The sequence below is a fragment of the Macaca thibetana genome, chromosome 6 (genome assembly GCF_024542745.1).
Source record: "Macaca thibetana thibetana isolate TM-01 chromosome 6, ASM2454274v1, whole genome shotgun sequence".
NCBI classification, from domain to species: Eukaryota; Metazoa; Chordata; class Mammalia; order Primates; family Cercopithecidae; genus Macaca; species Macaca thibetana.
Genome location: NC_065583.1, coordinates 78,312,348 through 78,332,790, shown reverse-complemented (window position 1 = coordinate 78,332,790; position 20,443 = coordinate 78,312,348). Strand labels below are relative to the sequence as shown.

General features: G+C 38.1%; 1 protein-coding gene across 3 annotated transcripts; it reads left to right on the top strand.

Annotated features, from left to right (window-relative positions):
- The first annotated feature begins 229 nt into the window (after positions 1-229).
- On the top strand, positions 230-19,951 carry MACIR (macrophage immunometabolism regulator). 3 transcript variants are annotated; one of them, XM_050793120.1, is made up of 3 exons: positions 230-430; positions 7,506-7,595; positions 17,468-19,951. In XM_050793120.1, the coding sequence occupies exon 3, from the start codon at positions 17,491-17,493 to the stop codon at positions 18,109-18,111; it is 621 nt and encodes a 206-aa protein (XP_050649077.1). In that variant the 5' UTR covers positions 230-430; positions 7,506-7,595; positions 17,468-17,490; the 3' UTR covers positions 18,112-19,951. The 3 variants fall into 3 exon arrangements, with proteins under 3 accessions (XP_050649077.1, XP_050649078.1, XP_050649079.1); XM_050793121.1 differs by lacking the exon at positions 230-430 and adding an exon at positions 894-1,326; XM_050793122.1 differs by lacking the exon at positions 230-430 and adding an exon at positions 2,229-2,441.
- Positions 19,952-20,443: the final 492 nt, after the last annotated feature.

The following is a 20,443-nucleotide window of genomic DNA, read 5'->3' as shown; positions in this document are numbered from 1 at the left end:
AGAGCTGGTGTTAGGACTCCTCCTCCCCACCACCAGTCAACAACCCCGCCCACCCCCGCCAACTTGTTCTGGCCTCTTAGCGCCTTTCTCCAGCCCGCCGGCCCGCCCTTCCTCCGGGTGTCTTAGAGCTGGGCGCAGGAGGCGGGCTCAGCGCTGACGGGCTGCGCCTCTGCAGCCAGAGGGAGGAGGCGGGAACGCAGGCGGAGGTGGAGGCGGAGGAGGAGGTGGAGGAGGCGGAGGAGGAGGAGGGGGCGGGGACTACGCGGGGCGGTAGCTGGCGCCGTGCGCGGTGGGAGAGGAGAGGGTACCCGGCTGGCTCGGCTGGCGGCCTCTGCCAGGATCTCGGCGCCGCAGTCCTGCGCCTCTCCCACCCCTGTCTCCGGCTCCGCGGCCCCGGGCACGGCGGAGGCAGCGGAGCCCTGGGCCATCGGTAGGTTGCACGGGGACGGCGGTTCCGTCTGTAACCTTTTGTGCCGCAGAAAAGGTGGTGGTTATGGGGTGATTGGGGGAGTAGCGGGTTTGCCCCAGTCTCCGATCCCCAGTGCCAGCCCCAATCGCGGCGCCGCCCCTTCCTCTCCGCCTCGTGTCTGGGCCGGGTGCACGATGCCCGCGGTGCTGGGGAAACCCGGCCGGACCAGCTTCTGAGATGGGCGGCGGGGCGGCCCCAGCGTCCCATGGCCTCGGTGGACCGGTTCCCAGGCACCCGAAGGGGACTGGGGTCTGGCAAACTGGGTGGGGCCCGCGCGGGGTGCGGGGAGCTTGCGGTTCCCTGGCACAGGGGTGGGGCCGGAGACGCTGTGAGTGTGCAGCGCGTGTGAGTGTGCGGGGGCGTGCGCCCCCGTGTGCGCGCGTCGTGCGCTCGCTGGGGAGGTGCGGGGACTCGGCGACCCAGAGCGCCTCTCCCGCGGTGCCGCGGTGCGGAAGTCGGGGCGCGTTGGCGCGCATACTCGCTCCCTCCCTTGGCCGCCGTTCCCGCACCGCGGGGCAGCGGGCCTGGAGGCCCCATTGAGAAGTAGCTTTCCTCTGCCTGGTGCGCCTTTGGCTGCATGCCCGGCAGCGCTCAGGGTGCGACTGCCCGGGTCAGATAGCACCTCAGGGCGAGCCCCGGCGGCCTGATCTCGCCAACCCTCCTCGCCCGGGTTGCAACCCGGTGCGAGGCCGCCCGCGCCCTCCGAGTGTCCGCTGGTGCAGTGGGGGTGGACTGGCCGGCTGTGGCCGCGTGCGAGCGTGTGGATTGGGGCCCGGTCCGAGCCAGAAGCGTAAGCGGCAGATGTCGTCGGGCATTGCCGCCCTCGCCCCACCTGTCGCGGGTGGACTTTGGGGCAGGTGGGAAGCGGAGGAGAGGGGTTTCGAGGGGGTTGGCAGTCAGACCTCCAGCAACGACCCCATTGTGAAGCTGCCAAACTCTTTCTAGTGGTGGAATCTGCAGGTCTCAGCCAGAAAGGAGATTGGAACGCGAAGGGAATGATGGCCCCGTCCTTTTCCCCTTGCAAGTGTTCCACACCCTTAGGGACTCCCTGCCTCTCCTCCCACCTCAATTTTCAACCCGGTGGGTTAGTGATTAGGGTGGAACCAAGATTTCCGCGCGTGTGTGTGTGTGTGTGTGTGTCTGTCTGTCTGTCTGTGGTGCACAGGTAAAGCTGAAGCTGGGAACTTTTTATTTGAGCAGGAAGAATGGAGGCATTTTACAGTGTGCTTGCCGCTCCTAGCTGAAAGAACAATTCTTGCACATTTCTGATGTTACTAAACGCTTCGTTTTCCTTTTTTTTTTTTTTTCCAAAGAGCCAACCTACAAGTTAGGGTTGTTAGTTGTTTTATTTTCTCAAATCCTGTAATGCAGGATTGACACTAGGGAGATAGAAATGACCCTTTTGCAGAGTTTATTTTCCTAGTCATCTCAAAATATAGTATTGGTTATTAATGCAGAAGCTTTTGGCCACGATTTATGATTACATTATTATGTTTAATGAATGTGTCACAGAATCCTCAGTGTTTTAATTATGTAACTGAATGCCTTATAAACTTAAAAGCAAAATGAACAGGATGAAATATAAGAGTTAATGAATACAGAGACCTGTTAATTTGGTAACAGTTGATGTATTGAATGAATAGCTTTTGCTAACATTTTAGTTTATTTAATTGCAAATGAAAGTGTTAGTAACTATTTCAGTGTATAAGATATAATTATTGATATTATGTAACAGTCAATGAATTTGCTTATTTTCTTTGTATATTTCTGTGTATTTTAGACAGCTATTATAAAATTAACTCAAAAGTATTTAGTATGTTGAGAGTAATAAAGCTTTATGTACAGGATTTAAAATTTCTTTGCTTTTTTTGTAGCTGGGGGTGAGGTGAGGGATCAGCTCCTTTCCTCCAGAGAGAACTTTGATTTTCTGCAGCCTATCAAAATGAGTACCTGGTTTTAAGCTTTCCCAAAGGTTAGCCAATTCCACCGTGTACACCTGTTCCATTTTGATGATGCTTCCTAAGAGGCACATTTCTTGTAAAGGCTGCATGTTGACCTTTAGTTCCACTTACTGTCGGTCATATTTGCAGTGAAACTGAATATTTTTCTAAAAGTAGAAGGATGACACCACGTGATATTAGTAACCTAGGTTTAATTTTTACTAGCAGAAATGGAAAGATAATGAGTGCTACACTTTAAGGGGGTGGATTGCTATTAAAAGAACTGATACTAGAAAGAGAAACACGTTTTTGTCTTACTGAACGAATTATGAGTTATTTTACGAAGTTGGCAAGGTTATTGGTTTGTTTGTAAGGTCAAGGATGGTTTCAGAAAAGTCACACCCTAGTTAACTCTTCTTAAAAAGTATTGATGACTTAGATTTTGCAAGTTGCAAATGGTAAAGTAAGAGTATTTGAAAGAAACCTCTAAGATGAGCATCTAGGTACAGCTAAACATTTTGTTTTCATTGTTGTGTTGTACTTTGACAGTTAAGCCATTTTATTTCTGCTTAGTGTTCAGTTAGTATTCCTCCAGAGATGTTTTGTTTCATCTTTTATTTGTTTTTAGTGGTCTTTGAGACTAGTGGTCACAAAATATTTTTACTATTTTGAAAGGAATTTTTAAAAATTGCTATTTTTTTCCAATTATTGGTCTCTTCTTAAATAGCCAGTCTGTAAATAGAAAGAGACAGGTAGTCTGGCTCTTTTCTTTTCTTTTCTTTTCTTTTCTTTTCTTTTTTTTCTTTTCTTTTCTTTTCTTTTCTTCCTTCTCCTTCCTCCCCTTCCCCTCCCCTCCCCTCCCCTCCCCTCCCCCTCCCCTCCCCTCCCCTCCCCTTCCCCTCCCCTCCCCTCCCCCCCCTCCCCTCCCCCCTCCCCTCCCCCTCCCCTTCCCCTCCCCTCCCCTTTCCTCTCCTCTCCTCTCCTCTCCTCTCCTCTCTTTCTTTCTAAATGTTTTGATGGGCTTCAGGTTAGGGCTATGAAAAAAATGAAAATAAATGTTTTGGTAGCTAAAATTAGAACTCACAACTTCTACTGTACCAATTTCTTTGCCTAAAATTTGTCTTTTCATAATATAATATAAACTTTAATGATGAATGAGATTTATTTACCAATATTGAAAGGGCCATGTGCTGGTCCTCATATTTATAATCTTATGATTTGTGACCAATATTATTAAATTTTTTCTTATTGCTGTTTTGTTAGTGATCTGTGCTGAAGCTTGGGATTTACGACTTTTTTGTGTGTGTATGGATTTTGTGTGGACCTAAACATTTCCAAATGGAGCTTTGTATATTTGTATCCCTTTTCTGGGTTCCTAGTGCCATTCAGGTTTACTGTTATTAGATGGATTTATTTCCATGTCTGTCCTCCCCTCTGGCCCAGTTTCAGGCTCTCTCTTTATATGTACACTAGTGCCCGTGCAGTGTGAGGATATATAAGACGACTCAAGAAACATTGTTGAATGACCGCATAAGTGAATACCTAAGTGGGTACACCCAAAGAAGAACTCCGATCTGTATGGGAATTCACTGTTCAAGCAGAAGGGTGTTTCTCTTTTTAAAAGTCATTGCCTTTCCATTGGTATATGTTACTTTTGAGTAGGATAACAAAACAGCCAAACTGAGACAATTTTGAGAGTTAAAGGGGGTTGCTTTAAATAATTATACCAGGGTATTGACTATGAATTGAGATACATAGTCACTCTACTTTTGAAAGGCATTCTTATTTACCTGTGGTAATAACTATCACCTGAGAAATTCGATACATTTGCTATTTAACGTTTGCAAACTTTTCTATTTGTAGAAGCTCCACTTGCAGTCAAATGTTGGGTGTCTTTTGCTTAGTCACCCATGACTTTCTTATCCAGAAGTCTGTGGGCAGCTCTTGGCCAATGCTTAGTTTTTCCTATTTTTATTGCTTATGGGATAATGTCCCACTGCATTCTGTTTCAGCTTCTTATAACTGGAAACATTTATTATATCCTGTAGCCTTTGCTCTATTTACTTCAGTCTTTGTTTTTATGCAGCATTTAGTCTGTCTTCTAAGAATTTCACATGGATTCCTTTTCCTCTTGCTGACTGTTTTTGAGAGGAAATTTGTTGATATCTTTCCAAACCTTCAGTGTTCAGAACATTGGCCAGAATCAATTGCAAGCAGTAGAGAATTAGAGATTTTTAAGGTATTCTAAAAATGTGTGTTATTTGGAAGGTACATGTTTTGGGGATTTTTATATTACAATCTTTTAATTGTTTTAAGTGGGAGATGGGGATAGAACCCTTACTGTAATTTTGTAGTAGATTACGGGTTGTGTCTTAAAGAAAAGGTATATTTTTATACTAGTTAGTTTCTGGTCTTGTTCTTTTTGTTTGTTTTTCCCTCTTCTCCTCCTCCTCCTCCTCTTCCTCCTCCTCTTCCTCTTCCTTCTCCTCTTCCTCCTCCTCCTACAAAGCAGTAAGCAGAGTCAAAATTAGAAAAAGTGAGAATGTAGTGGAGCTTCTGCACTTTGGTTTTGCTTGTGTTGTTCCCTTGGACATTGTGTTTATATTCTATTTTTGGCTTGGCACTGGCATAATAGGAATAATCAGTTACTACTCTTTGTTTACTATGAAATTACCAACCATTTCCTAGATTTACACATCAGCTCCAGTGCAAGAGTTGGATAATATCTTTAAGGCTCCTCTACTTTCAAATCCAGACTAAAGTTTTAGTTGATTTCTTTCTTTTGGTGTTGAAAAACTCTTTGAAAGTTTAAATATTTTTCTAATACATTTACAAGCTTGAAAAGAAGAATATGTCACCAAATACACAAGGCAAATTATATGAAAGTTTGAATAAGATTTAAGACTATCAAAACTATTCTTTAGGATTAAGACATTCAGATCTTTCTAATGTTCCTCCTGCTTGTTTTTCAGTTGACATTTCTAAAAGTATAAATGAAATCTATCCCACTTTGTGATAGATGTAGTCTTGAGAAATAAAGCAGAAATATGTAACTGTATTTGATATCCAACCTTATAACCAGATGGTATTGGTTGATACGTTTTTTCTGTCTTATAATTTATGATTTTAGAAAATATAAGCTCATAGGAGAAAGAGTCCATGATTCAGAAGACTTTTGTATGAGACTCTCCACGATGTGCCACCAAATCCTAATATTTTTCAAGTTGGAAGTAACCTTTCAGCTAAGTAGTTCCCCCAGCCATTTCACAAATGAGGCAATAAAGCTTTTAGATAAAGTGCCTCCCCATACACTTAAAATAGAATTTCATTTATAGAAATTAATTGATGTACATTTTGCAGGATCATGATTATTATGTAAAAGGCTATGCTTATGGTCTTATCATTGAACAGAGGCCAATTGGGGTTCGAATTCCTGCTCTGACTCTCATGTAGTATCACCTGAAAGAGTACTTTAAAATAAGGATACTACTAAACACTACTTTAAAAATGGAATAATAATATTTTCTTCATGGAGTAGTTAAGATTAAATGATATAAATTGTATATAGCTTTTGACATATGGAAGATGCTAAAGAAATGTTAGTTTTTAAAATTCCTCTTTCCCATTAAAAGTCCATTAAATAAGAAATGAAGATAAATGTTATTAGTATTGGGGAAATTCTTTGGGATAATTATATTAAATATTTTGTCTATAGATAACAATTTTTTTACAATTTACTGTGTGTTAAAACCAGAGGCTTCATTGGTGGGGTAGAATCAAGGCTTAATTTTTAAGATTTTTTGGTTACCCGATTTAAGAATAGTTGGTGGCAAAAGACATGAAAGGGAGTGTTTCTGTTATCTACATCTGAAGAAGCTACAAAGGCTGATAAACATGCTAGTTTCTTGGAATGACAGTTCTTGGTGCATTAGCTCCTTCCATTTTCTCAAGCTAAAGAAGCACATATTAAATTTAGTAATTATCTATTTCCTTTGGATGAAACTCTCCTGTACTAGTAAGGAAAGTAATAAAGTTACAAACTCCTTGCCTTTTTTCTTGCAATTGGTCTTTCGTTTGATAAGGTATTGTAAATGTTGCCACTTCTCGGGCTCTGTGCACCTGCATAGGTAAAATGAATCTACTAGCCTCATTTGACACCCCTCCAACTGCTTCTGTTGTTGAACACAACCGAAAACCAACAACCAAAGAAACTTTTACAGGTGGAAAAGGACTTTGGAGGGTATTCCTCGTCTCAGCAAATTAACCCTATTAACTAGGGAGGTAGGAGATAGAGATAGATTATCTTACACATTAACTTCCCAGGTAAGAGAGGGAAGGCACAGAGGAGATGCTAGAAACCTTAAGTAAGGTGGTAACTATAAAAAAGTGCTTTTTCAGACACTTGTCTTTTTTTGTTGTGTTATCCAAGAGACTTCTAATCATTTGCCTCACGTCAGTCTTATGAAAGATTTACATTGTTGCTGCTTTATGGCTAAAATGAGTCGATACCAAAAATTAATTGCATAACAATAGCATCACACATTGTAAAGAGCTTTGCAGCATGTAAAGCATTCACCTACCTCATTTCATTTGATCCATCAAACAACTGTATTGGGGGGGGTTATTATGGTCTTCATTTTAGAGATTGATATTTATGCAGGGTCAAGAGGCAGAGTTCTTAGCAAAGCCAGAGTTAGGAACTATGGCCTGTACTTTTGATCCTAGCCTGAGCATTATTTTTTTTGCACAGAGTACTGTGAATCGGTTGAACACATGAATAGGACTAGGATGGTGAAACTAATACTTACTACCTTAATTTTTCTTGTCTCTTTATTTAGCGCAGTTAGCTACTCCTAGTCTCTAGGCAGAATTTAAGCAACAGAGCACAGAGAAATACACGATAAAATGTTTGAGGATGCATTTAGGTGAACAAACTCAACATTAATTGAATTAATTAATTATTGGATCCTATATAGCCTATACTTGATGTTACTACCTCCTGCTAGTTTCATTCTCTTTTGCAGTTAGAATTGATATCATGTTACAAGTTGTGTTACTTGTTAAATTAAAGGTTTATTTTTGTATTTCATGTTTAGTACCTGGAGTAGAACAAAAAAATTATTATGTCTGTGTTTCCTTGGGACTCATTGGAAATTGTACAGTGACATCTTCTGGGATTTAGTCTGGTAAGTTATATTTTGCTTTTTCTGTTTGTTAACAGTTGTATGAACACAATACCATAATGTGGTTTTTAAAGACTACATAAATAAACAAGTGAGTGTGAAATGTCAATCAAGTGAATGTGTAATGTCGGTGTATTATTGCAAATATGTATACTCTAATTACACATTTTTAATGGTGAGAAATGAAATTATTGTTGCAATATGCAAATATTATTTTATTTGAAATGTTTGACTAAGTTTTCCTTCTTTTAAATTTCTTTAATATAAAGACCTTATGAAATAATATTTCAAAGTGTAGTAGTTAGAGATAGTTGCTCCAATTTGGGGCAAATTTTAGTAAAAACATTAATCTCCAAACATTGCTGAAATAATTGGCAAAAAATTCTGGTTATATATTATCATACGTAAAGAATGAGCTAACAGGTGTCTGAAAGGAGCATTATTTTCACTTAGTCATATAGCAGTTCAGTGAAAATGTGACATTCTTTTTATCACACCCTGGATTTAAACTGTTAAAAATATGCAATGCTGTTTTCTTCCTTTAGTTGTCTTTTTTCAGTGTGTCATCTGTGTGTCTTTGCTGACATAGTTGTCCATGTGGCTGGAAGTCTTTGAAGGGAAAAAAGAAATTCCTAATGATCTATGGTAGCTCTTTAGCATTCTCAAGACTGTATTAGGGTGACTCCGTGCTTTGGTGTGTCATTCTACTTGGCCGTTATCTTTGTACATCCTTGCTTTGAATTATGTAGAGAGGGTCATAATCCTTGGAAAAGGCAGAGTTTCATAATAAGCGATTTCTAAATTTCTAGTCAGCAGCAGAATGATTCCAAGGAATGGTAGGGAAAAACAAATACTTTAACCTCATTAAGTAGATAAAACCTATTACTTTTATGAAAATGCATTTTAGAACATTGGAAAAATGGAAACATTACTAAAATTTTCAGTTTTGAGGAAAAGTGTAAGAAGTTTGAAAAACATAGTACAAAGTACTTTGAGATGATATTGAATAAAAAATAATGTGGCCTGGTCACTGACTCAGCTAATAGAAATAAATCACAAAACTAGAGCAAGTGCGTAGAAGCTACAGCAATATATGTGTGTGTATCTATGTCTATCCATCTATCTCTGTTTATACCTATATTTGTACAGTTGTTCCTTGGCATTCATGGGAGATTGGTTCCAGGACTTCCCCCAGATACCAAAATCTGATGATATGTAAGTCCCTGATACAAAAATGGCATAGTATTTGCCTATAACCTATGCACATTCTCTTGTATACTTTAATCTAGAGATTACTTATTATACCTATTACAATGTAAATGTTACATAAATAGTAGCTGCACTAAATTGTTTAGGGAATAATGACAAGAAAAAATTCTGTACGTATTCAGTGTAGATGTAATTTTTTGCTTTTACAATTATTTTCTCTCTGTGGTTGGTTGAATCCATGGATGCAGAACCTGTGGAGACAGAGGGTTGACCGTATATATGCATGTACATACAGATATATGTGTAAATAAATCGACATTCTAGCAGAGCTGCACAAGGTGAAATGAATCATCTTGGGAGGTAGTGAGTTACCTGTCACTGCAGGTGTTCAAACATACAGTGGACAACTATTAAGATTCCTTTTGATTCCGAAATTATACGGTACAAAAAAATTTAATATTTGGAGGACCATCTGAAACTTGGAAATATGTGACAGAGTTCATTTATTTTTTAATGTCAGGTTTATTGAATTATTACTTAGTACAATCCATCCTTTTAAAGTGTACAGTTTGATGCATTTTGACAAATGTATCCAGTTATGTAATGACCACTATAGTCAACCAATAGATTATTTTCATCACCTGCCAAAATTCCCTTTCTCCCCTTTGTAGTTATCCCTTCTCCCCACCCTAGCCCTTGGCAATTAATGATTGATTCTAGCCAATAGTTTTGCCTTTTCCAGAATGCCACGTAAGTGGAAACATGTAGTATATAGGTGTAGTATCTGCTTCTTTCACTTGGTATTTTCCCAGATTGTTCCACTTCATTGCTGAGTGGTATCCATTGTAGGGATGGACTGCAGTTTGTTCATCTCTTTCCCTGTTGATAGATATTTGTATTTTTTTTCTAGTTTCGGTGTTTGTGAATGAAGCTGTCATAAATATTCACATTCAGGTGTTTGTATGGACATGTATTTTCATTTTTCTTGGGTTAGATATCTATGAGTATGGTGGCTGGGTTGTTTAATGAGAATTTATTCAACTTTATAAGTAAATGCTAAACTGTTCTCTAAAGTAGCTGCACCTGACAAAGGCTTCTAAGTAGCTAAAATAACTACGCCAAAGTGTATGCAGATGAAGGAGCCCGATTCTCATTCAGCACAGATTTATTTTTATCTTATATGCAGTTTTAACACGTTTGGTTAACAGATATTTCCAGCCCACAGTGGATTAGGAACAGTAAATTAGAAGACCTAGGGGTAGGTTGTTAGCAATTATAAGCAGCCAAAAATTATGTTCACCAACATGACTATACAGTAATTACTGATTAAAAACAAAGCAGGGACTTACAAGAGTGAAACTCTTCTATCTGATAAGTTCTATCTGACAAGTTCCCAAACCTAGATGCATATTAGAATCACCTGGGAATCTTTTACAAATTGCAGAACCCAGGCTACAGCCCAGATCAGTTAAATCACAAATCTGGGGTGGAACACAGACATCAGCAGTTTTTGAAGCTCCTTGCCTGATTCTGGTGTGTAGACAAGTTTGGGAACCACATGCTAGAAGCACAGCATGGACTTGGAGCCAGGGAGCCTGAGTTGTAATTATGGGCATTAACTACCTGTATAGCTCTGGGCAGGACCCTGTCTTCGTGATTTCAGTGTCTTCTCTATATTTGGAGGTAGAGATTCCAGGTAGGTTATGTCCAAGATGATTCTGGCATTAAAACTGTATCACTCTAGCCAGGGGCGGTGGCTCGCACCTGTAATTCTAGCTACTTGGGATGCTAAGGAGGGAGGATTGCTTGAGACCAGCCTGGGTAACATAGTGAGACCTCATCTCTAAAAGTATAAAAGAAAGAATTAACCAGATGTGGTGATGCACACCTATGTCCCAGCTACTTGGGAGGCTGAGGTGGGAGGATCGCTTGAGCCCAGGAGTTTGAGGCTGCAGTGAACTATCATTGTGCTACTGCACTCCAGCATGGGTGACAGAGCAAGATGCTGTGTCTAAACAAACAGACAAACAACAAACACAAAAATAGGTGACTCTAGATATCATAGATATCACTGGACTGGTATTAGCCCTGCTTAGGAGACCCTATTTCCCCCAAAATGGCTCTATTCGAATGGTTTGATTCAAGTACCTCTTGAAAAGGATTTTCTTAACATGATGACATTTTTATTCTGTATATTTAAAATGGTTATGTTGATATCTGTTTTCTCTTATATGGTATTGCTGTATGTTGCTAAAAAAAACAGTGAAAGCATATGGAGCAGTGTTTTGATAACTGGGAGTGAATTTTTTTTATAATCTTATTTTAAAAAATTCTCAGAATGCAATTTCAAAAAGAATTCTTTGTATAGCAGTTTTGAAACTTATTAGCTATTTTCAGAGCTGGTCTAAGGAGCTAAGGCATCTAGATCATATTTTCAAAATGTTGCTCTTTGTGCCAAATAGATAGGAAGCTTGGCCTCTTGAAGAGTGTTCAAAGCTGTGCAGATTTCATACAGGTCTACTCTCTTGACTGTTCTTCCTGGTGCACGGGGTTCCACTCACGTATGTTATGGTTTGGACCTGTTTGCTTTAGTCTCAGCCAGAATACTGGTATTGGGGTATTGAATGCTGTATCTAATGCTTTTGAAATGTACACTGTATGTATTTTTCTAATATATATAAATGAAATGTTATCTTCCTTTTTTGAAGGAAAATTTGCATTTAGTTTGTAAATTTCTTTAAAGAGTGTCTAAGTGTTATTTAAGTGAGAATAATATCAGGAGATTTGAGGTCAAAGAATGGTGGTCATGTCCCTTTCATTTATCTTTTTCTTTTTGAAAAAATCAAACACATCAAACAAAAGGAAGCACATCATCTTCCTTTCTTCTTTTGATAATTCCTATTTCTAAGCAATAAGAGGAGAAACAGGCACTCTTCTGATGAGTGTATAGATTACACTCTTTAAAAGTGTTTACATTAATTTTTAGTTATATAAAGTAATACATTATCCATATAAAAACCAGAAGCATTATTAATAAAGTTTTGTGGTAATTGCTATAAAAACCTACAAAGTACATGTTCTTTGACTCAGCATTTTTACTTCTGGAATTTTCTGCAGAAATATTCATGTGTGTCTGTGTGTACTCTTGCATGTTTTCATTGTAGAAGGAAGTAATTACTCACTCTCACATTCGTAAATACTCAGGAAAAGGAAGGATATACCAAAATATTAATAGAGATTTCCTCAAGATATGTCCGGCATTGGTAGGGGATGAAGAATGATTTTGCCATTTATAGTACATCATTATGAATTATTTGGACTGGATAGCTTTCAGTTTGCATGTATTGCTTTTACTGATTTCAAAAACAATAACAAGAGAAAACAATCCTTTGAGCAGGTTAGTGGGGTAAGAAAAAGGTAGAAAGTATCTGGAAGGGAAAGGTGGTTATAAAAAATGTTTGTTGACTCTAAGACTTCTTTGAGATATCTCTGTATGGTTAAAGAAATTAGCAACTAGGATGGTGCCCTAGGCTTTGAGCCTAGTGAAATAATTTTTGTTTCTTGGAGTGTGTCACTGACTCAGACACCCAGTAGCATAGGAGCTGACTGTGGGCAATATCTGGATGTATCTTGGTGTTAAGTCACATTCTCAGCTTTTTGGAACCTTTGCTTTTCTTTCTCTCCATGAGAATTACATTGTACCCTACCTTTACCACATCCCTCCTGTCATAAAAAATATGTTTGATAAACTAATTCAATCTGTAATAGAGAAAAATAAAGGTGTTTTAAGAGAAGATGGCAAAAACGAGCAATATTAAACTTGGTGGAATGAGTCTAACAAGAGAATTTCATGCCTTTGACATCTCAGCTAAAGGTTCGAGGAGTTGGAATTTTTTTAGCAGGCATGCTACTGATATATAAATGAACTCTATATATAGGAAAGCTAATGAAGCAATTAATTTTTTGAGTTTCTTAGATGAAATACAGGTGTTAGGATACAGTGTTTCTCAAAAAGAATTCTTTCTATAGCATTTGTCAGACGTATCACCTGTTTTCAAAGCTGGTCTAAGGAGACAAGGGCATTTAGGTTATATTTTCAAAGTATTGGTATTTATGCCCCAAATTTAGATTTGGCCTCTCAGAGAGTATTCAGACCTATGCAGATTCTATAAGGGTCACAGGCTTTTGAACGTGCTTATCCTGGTGCACCAGGTTCTCCTATACATGTGTTGTAATTTGGACCTATTTGCTTTAGTTTTAGCCGAAATTTACAATTTCATTCTGTACCCAATGCTTTAAAAAATGTGTACTGTGTACATTTTTTAAGAATTAGTGTTACCTTTGTCATCTAGTTGGATCCACATAAATTTCAGCAATATAGAAGCATCTATAATCTTTCATGTTTTATAAATACATTGGTACCATTGTTACTGGTTGGATTGTGAGGGAATTTGATGTTGAAGACCTTAGGTGTCATTTGAAAAGTTGTATTGTTCCTGGTACTTTTTAAGAAGCTCAATTTTAAAAGCATTGTTCAATTACAAGTTGACTTTTCTATTCTTGTTTCATTTTCTGTTTTAGCTTCTTCTCTGCACAGACATTTTGCTGCTTCTGTAATTACAACATTAATACTTTTTCTGTTTTCTACTTACAGTCTATTTTTGCTTTAAACTATATATAAAAGGCATTAATGGAAGCAAGAAAGGTATCTTTGATCTCTGGGTTTTAGTGCTCAGGAATGAAGCAGGTGGCATTAGACCTGATTTCTTGACTCACAGGCTATTCTTATTGATGTAGTGGGAAGTGTGGCACCTGTTGCGTGGTACCTGTAGTAGTATTTATGAGAGTGCTTTGTGATTGTTTATCTTGGCAGCAAGCTTTTTGGATACAAGGTTTATTTGACAATATGAAACAAAATGCTGAGTCATGAATAGGCTTATTAAAAAACACAAGCCTGTAAGCAGTTTTTTTCATGGTAAAACCTGAAGAATATGCTGCTAAACACAGGCCACCTCCAGTTATAGTCACCGTAGCTGAGTTTCCTGATGAATGTCTTTCAATAAGAAATTTTGCTGTGGAAAATGTTGGACATCTGTATATCTGTATATCTGTCTTTAGTGTCTTTTGTTTCCCCCCAGAATTCTGGAGTTAGGAGGTACCTAGACTTCTTCCTGTGCAGATGGGACAGTGTCTAAAGTGCTTCTGCCCCCGTTGTAAAAATGACCTGAGCAAGTTGATTCTGTAACTGATCTCAGGATCTTGCTTCAGTATTTAAATCTAGTCAAGAAATTCTCAGGAATGTGGTAGCATAAGTTTTGTTTTCTGTCACACGGAAGAATGGGAGGTATGCTGCTTATTCAGCATTCAGCCCAACTACAAATGAAATATTTGACAATGAGGGCTGGCTTTTCTGAAACCCAGCCTCTACCTAGCTTTCTTGGTGCCGCGTAGTAGATGCTTTTAGAAGGGCAATATATAAGTAAAAAGAATCCTTTAGAAAAACAGAAGCCGTTTGTGAGGGTCTTGTTTCCAGTGTTCATGTTCCTACGTGAATATCGAGACCTGAAGTTGTTCTTGTACATATGGCAGTATATTGTGGAGACCAATGAACCACCCAATGAACTGTTAGTTTTGAGAAGACACTATTTGTAGTTTGGAGCAAAAATACTGATGTTTGATAGCCAAAAAGTACAAACAGTTTTCCAGCTCTGAGAATTGCTCATCAGAAGTTCAGCAGATAGCAGCTATATAATTATATTTAAAGTCAGCCTTTTCATGTTCCGGCGCCTTGAGATTCTCCCGCAGGAATCTTCCCTGGAATACTGACCTGTTTTGCGTTGACTTTAGTTGCTTTGTTGAGTATTTATGTTGGAGGATATTAGAAATGCTTACTCCTTCAACTTTCTGGTTAGAATGTGTTTTCCATAGTGAATGTTTTGTCTACCTCAGTAAAATGTGGTAGATTTCATATGCCAGACTGCCTGGTTGAAATTTCCAGAGCTCTTAAACCACATCTGTATCTTCTACTTAACAACCTAGGTTAAATCGTTGTCTACCAGGTTGATGTGTGAAGATCCTATTTGGATAGTTCTCTTCTCAAGCCATTTTTTTTATGGTGTATTTGGCTGTTGGAAACTTAACTGATGAGTTACTCATCTAACAGTAGTGTCTATTTCATATCAAATCAGATTTTGACCTTTACACATGTCTTCACATTTCTAATTTTCCAGGTACTTCCAAGTATTTTCTAGCTAATATGTTATTTCTGCCTATTTCTCTAAACCGTTGTGTCCTTCTAGGCTTTATCTTCAACCCCCAAGGATTCTCAGGATTTCTGACAGTTTACCTTGATGCAGCAGGATTGGCTTAGTATGGCGACAAACCTTTGATGATTGTGTTGCCCTCAGAAACCTGTGTCCACTCCTCTTTACTGCAACTTTATGCGCTATTAACTTGCTTAGCAAACTTTTTTCCCTCGTAGACAAAAAAGATGAATTTTAGCCTCGCTTCTGCATGAATTTTTACCCAATTTGGAATGTGTGGGGTCTGAAGTCATAGATATAAAGACATTTATAATATACCAAATGAGAATGCAGTAAGCTGCCTGGTGGAACTCCATAAGTTGTCACGGAGTGCCAGATTTGAAAGAGACCTAGACCAGAGTCTCAGAGCAGACGGACAGCTTGAGTGTCACTGCCTTGGTGACTCTCCTTGGGTGTGGTGCCCAGTCTGTGTGTGTGTGTGTGTGTGTGTGTGTGTGCCCTATTCTCCATGGCCCTGGTTATTTTTTTGCTTCACTGACCCTCCTCTCCTTTTCAGGATGAAGTATCAGAGAAACAGCTGCCAGTCAGGTTACGTAGGTTGGAGGCCTTGGCTATGTCCTCTTATATTCTTTCTGGGTTACAAAATTAGTGAGAAAGGAAGGATAAATTTGTCATTTGGCTCCAAGTTAATATTTGTTTGTTTAGCATAAAAATTTGTTGAGGCTTCGTATGGCTCTCTAAAGTTTATTAGCTGAGAAGTCTTATGTGCATATCAGAGTAGCTGGTAGTCACCTGATATTCCAGTCCTATCAATGGAGAAATAAATTTCCTCAAATATAATTTATTTTATATAAATAATATAAATACACTATAATATAGTTTATTTTTACATTAAAATATAATAAAGCTGATTAAATCTAAAAGGGTTCAGGGACTAGAGTATTTTGGTGAAATAAACACGGGAAATAGTCTACGATTGAGAATAAATAGTGAGTAATACCATATAGATCCTTTGGCATTGCTTTATCTCAAATACTGTAATAAATGTTTGTTTTCAGTGGGGATCATAGGGAGCACAGGGTGGTATCTGGTAACTTCACAATCTTCTAATGAAGGAAATTAGAACATGCATGTGGAGGAATAAAGTGCTGTTTTTTGTTTTTTGTTTCTTTTTAAAACAAAGCTTTCTAATTGCTTAGGTTTTAAATGATTACCCAAACTTTAAGAAATACTTCAATAGGAAGTGGCTGTCTAGTAAAAAGATTCATAAGAGTTATTTAATAAATTTTTAAGTAATTTTTTTGTCTTAAAATCAGTTGATGTCATTTTTATTAGCAATCTGAGATACTGAAAATCATGTTATCTACTTCCAATTAAAAAGCAAGTACAAATACTTTCTCAGAAATGAAACGGTCACTATTTCCCTTAGTATTTTAGTTTCCCAAATTTGATCTATCTGTAGCTTTCTAGGAACCTAGCCACCATTTGTGCTATTTTTTGTCAATGGAGCTTTCTAAACTATGTATTGTAATAATCTTAAGGAATAATATTAATATTCATTGTGAATTATTCTGCCATTTATGAAAGTATTGAAAAGTACAGCGTCTTGGGTATTGCAAAACAGAATGTCAAGCCTGTGGTATATTTTATGATTAAATAGTCAAATTAAAATGACATCTGTTGTTTTATGCATTTTTAGTATTAAAAATTATGTGATATATTGGATTTAGCATTAACTTTTAAACTATAAAATGATATTCTTTAAGTCACTGGGGATATGGAAGGAAGAACATTTACAAGATTTGGGGGAACCTTCCCCTAAGACTCCTCATACTCTACGAATAGTTGTTTTAAGTCTAAATTGGATTCCTTGCAGAAATTCGTCAGCTCAATCAGCTTTATTATATGTTCCTTAAAGACAAATTGAAAAGAATTGTAGATGTCAAGAGCTAAACACTTTAAATTAAATAATGGAAAAATTTAACTTTCAAGCCAGAAATATTTTATGTGTTCTTATGAAACTATGTATGATTGCTTTCGTTTCTTAATGCTGAGATCTGTATTTGACTCACTTGATAGTGCATTAAGGAATAAACTTTATGTGATTGAATGGAGTGCTGCATTTAGAGAAGTATTATTGTTGTTGTTTTCTGTTTGCTTCTCCTTCTGAACTTTTTCATAGTACATCAGACTTTAACTTGCCTTTCAGTTCTTAAAAGCAGAGAGGTAGTTGTCATTTCATGCCCGCTCTGAAACGTTTAGTAGACATAGATACATGTCAGTGGTACATTGACTGTCTTTCAGGCAAGTTTACTTCATGCTCCCTGAGCATTCTAAAAGGACCTGGCCTGGCCCGAGTCTCTGTGCATTATATTCTTCTAATCTAAGTCTGTTTACTTTTAGGATTGTGCAGACTGGTGCTTAAAATGGAAGTCGATATTAATGGAGAGTCTAGAAGTACTCTGACCACCCTGCCCTTCCCTGGGGCCGAGGCCAACTCCCCGGGAAAGGCAGAGGCAGAGAAGCCCCGGTGCTCCAGCACACCCTGCTCCCCGATGCGGAGGACCGTGTCAGGCTACCAGATCCTACACATGGACTCTAACTATTTGGTTGGCTTCACGACTGGTGAGGAACTCCTGAAGTTAGCTCAGAAGTGCACAGGAGGTGAAGAGAGCAAGGCAGAAGCCATGCCATCCTTACGCTCCAAACAGCTAGATGCAGGACTTGCCCGTTCCTCTCGTTTGTATAAAACCAGAAGTAGGTACTACCAGCCATACGAGATTCCAGCTGTCAATGGCAGGAGGCGAAGGCGGATGCCCAGCTCAGGAGACAAGTGCACTAAATCTTTACCTTATGAACCTTATAAGGCCCTCCATGGGCCTCTGCCTCTTTGTCTTCTTAAAGGTAAGAGGGCTCACTCCAAATCTCTGGACTACCTCAATCTAGATAAAATGATCAAGGAGCCAGCTGACACGGAAGTGCTACAGTACCAGCTTCAACACCTAACCCTCCGAGGGGACCGTGTGTTTGCTAGGAATAATACATGAATGACTTGCAGAGAGCTTAAACCAGTTTAGGTCAGCCTACGCTTGGCTGGAAAAAACCCACTGCTGTACTCTGTACATGACTCTTCACACTATAGATGGTTATATCAGCTAAGTGTTCCTGGAACATAAAAATTGTCTGGATCAAATTTGAATACAGGAATGAAATCACAGGTACTTGGGGGGGATATCATTCTAGAGCACGCAACTGCAAAGAAAACAGAAAGTTGACTGTTAGTTTGTATAGCTTTTTAGCTAGGAAAAAAAGGCTTTGGTACAGTAATTTCATCTTTATGATTCTGACCCTCAAATTGGGAATGTTATCTGCTTGATTGTTGCTGACTTGATATGATTCATTAGAAATTTATATCTTAAGTACTCAAGTACTTCTTGAATCTCTGTATTTTACTATAAAATGTATGTAATTATTTGTTTTATGAAATTTAGAACTTGAACATTGCTGAATTGGACCACTTTTTATTTTTAAATATTGAGTTTAAATATTTTATAACTGGTTTTGCACTGAAAAAATTAACATTTCAGATTGACAACAGAGTAATCTTTCTTCACTTGCCTCAATAATATTATTGAGCAATGAATTTTTTATTTCCGCATGGAAAGTTATTGATCTCTATGGCTGTAAAATATTTCTTTATAGCGTTATTAAAGTGTGTCTTAATAAAATTAAATTTGGGATACAAAGTATTTATTTTACAATGGGTGGGCGGGGGAAGCTTTTCCAGAAAGTTTCCAATGTGATGTTTTCATAAGTTGAAAAAACTCTCCTTAGTGCTTATTTTCTAACTTAAAATTCACCTGGAACTTTAAATTGGAAAGGATTCTTTTAATTGTGGGTTATAGGCATAATACTGTTTGCATCTGAATTTTCTGTAAGTGAATAAAACTTTTAATAGAGGAACTCATGATTTGTACTATCGAATGATTAAACTAAGTATGAAGTGATACCATTCAGCATGGCATCAGGTCATTCCAGTTTTAGTTCTGTGCAACACAAGCACTCACTGAAATTCCAGTTTCTAGGATTAGCGTAGGAGCCTAACGTGCTTCTACAGTTTTAATGGGTTAATCCTGGATTACTTAACAATTTATGTCAATTGCACTGGTTTAATTTGTTGCTAAAGAAATAATGCCCTGGCTTTAGTAACAAATACAGCTCAACTATTCTTGAATATATTTTGAAAAAAAAAAAAAATGTATGTAACTTACCTTTTGTAAACGTTCTATTTCTTTTTTCCCCCATTTTTGACTCTTAAAGGTGCAATTTATTACTGAATTGGGATTTCTGGCAGCATAGAACTGCTTACTTTTTATTTTGGGGTCTGTGAGTTTCTTAGGTGTTAGCAATCTTGCTTATAAAATAAGAACACCTTTTAATTAATGAGTGGGTCATTCCTGGTGCAATTGTGATTTTTCTTTAGCCAGAATGAATGGCAAACTCTATTTAGAGCAAAGTAAGTATTAGAAAACCCTAGGAACTCTTAATCAACGTTTATTACACTTTCATTAAGGCAAACTATGTGAAAGAGCCTTGGGGAAGTTGGCTCATATCTTACTGAGTTGATCAGATTTCTCGTTGGGCTGGAAATGTTTAGCTGTTGTATATTTTAAAGTAAATTGCACCTTTGTAACATATTGTATTGACGAATGATCACTAAGATTAGCTATATCTATACAGTCATTAGTTTGACAAGAAATAGAATCCTGTCAGATGCCAAAGAGTGGGATTTTTACGTTTAATGATTAAACACCATTATTTATTGACAATTTACCCTGTGGAACTGTATTATTTCTAACTATGAAATAAAGGGGTGATGTAAACACACATTGTTGTGTGGTGCTTTAAACTAGGTCCACCATCAACAGGCTACTTACTGTTCAAGAATTCCACTGAATTCCACTTAAAATATCTTATTTTAAGGCCCTATTTTTGTTAAACAAAACAGTGACAACAACAGAACTATTTACTTATGATGCTCATTGTCATTTTACGATAAAAGATGTATTCATGGCAATGATATGTATTCAGCCTATTAGGAAACACAACTGGTTACCTGTGAGACCTGTTCTGCCCATGTGCCTAAGTTTCTTAATAATAGCTAAATAAAAATGTGTAGCTTTTTTGTTTTGTTTTGTTTTTTCCTGAAAGACAGGTGAAACTCTGTGGCAAAAATAAAGGGGTTAATAGTATGAGATATGGCATACTTAACTCTTTTCTGATTAGTAAAGCTATATAATTTTAAACTTGGTTTTCTAGAAAGAAAGTTTGAAACTCTAGGTCAGTAGTTTTCACAATGTGTTTGCAGAGCCCCTTTAT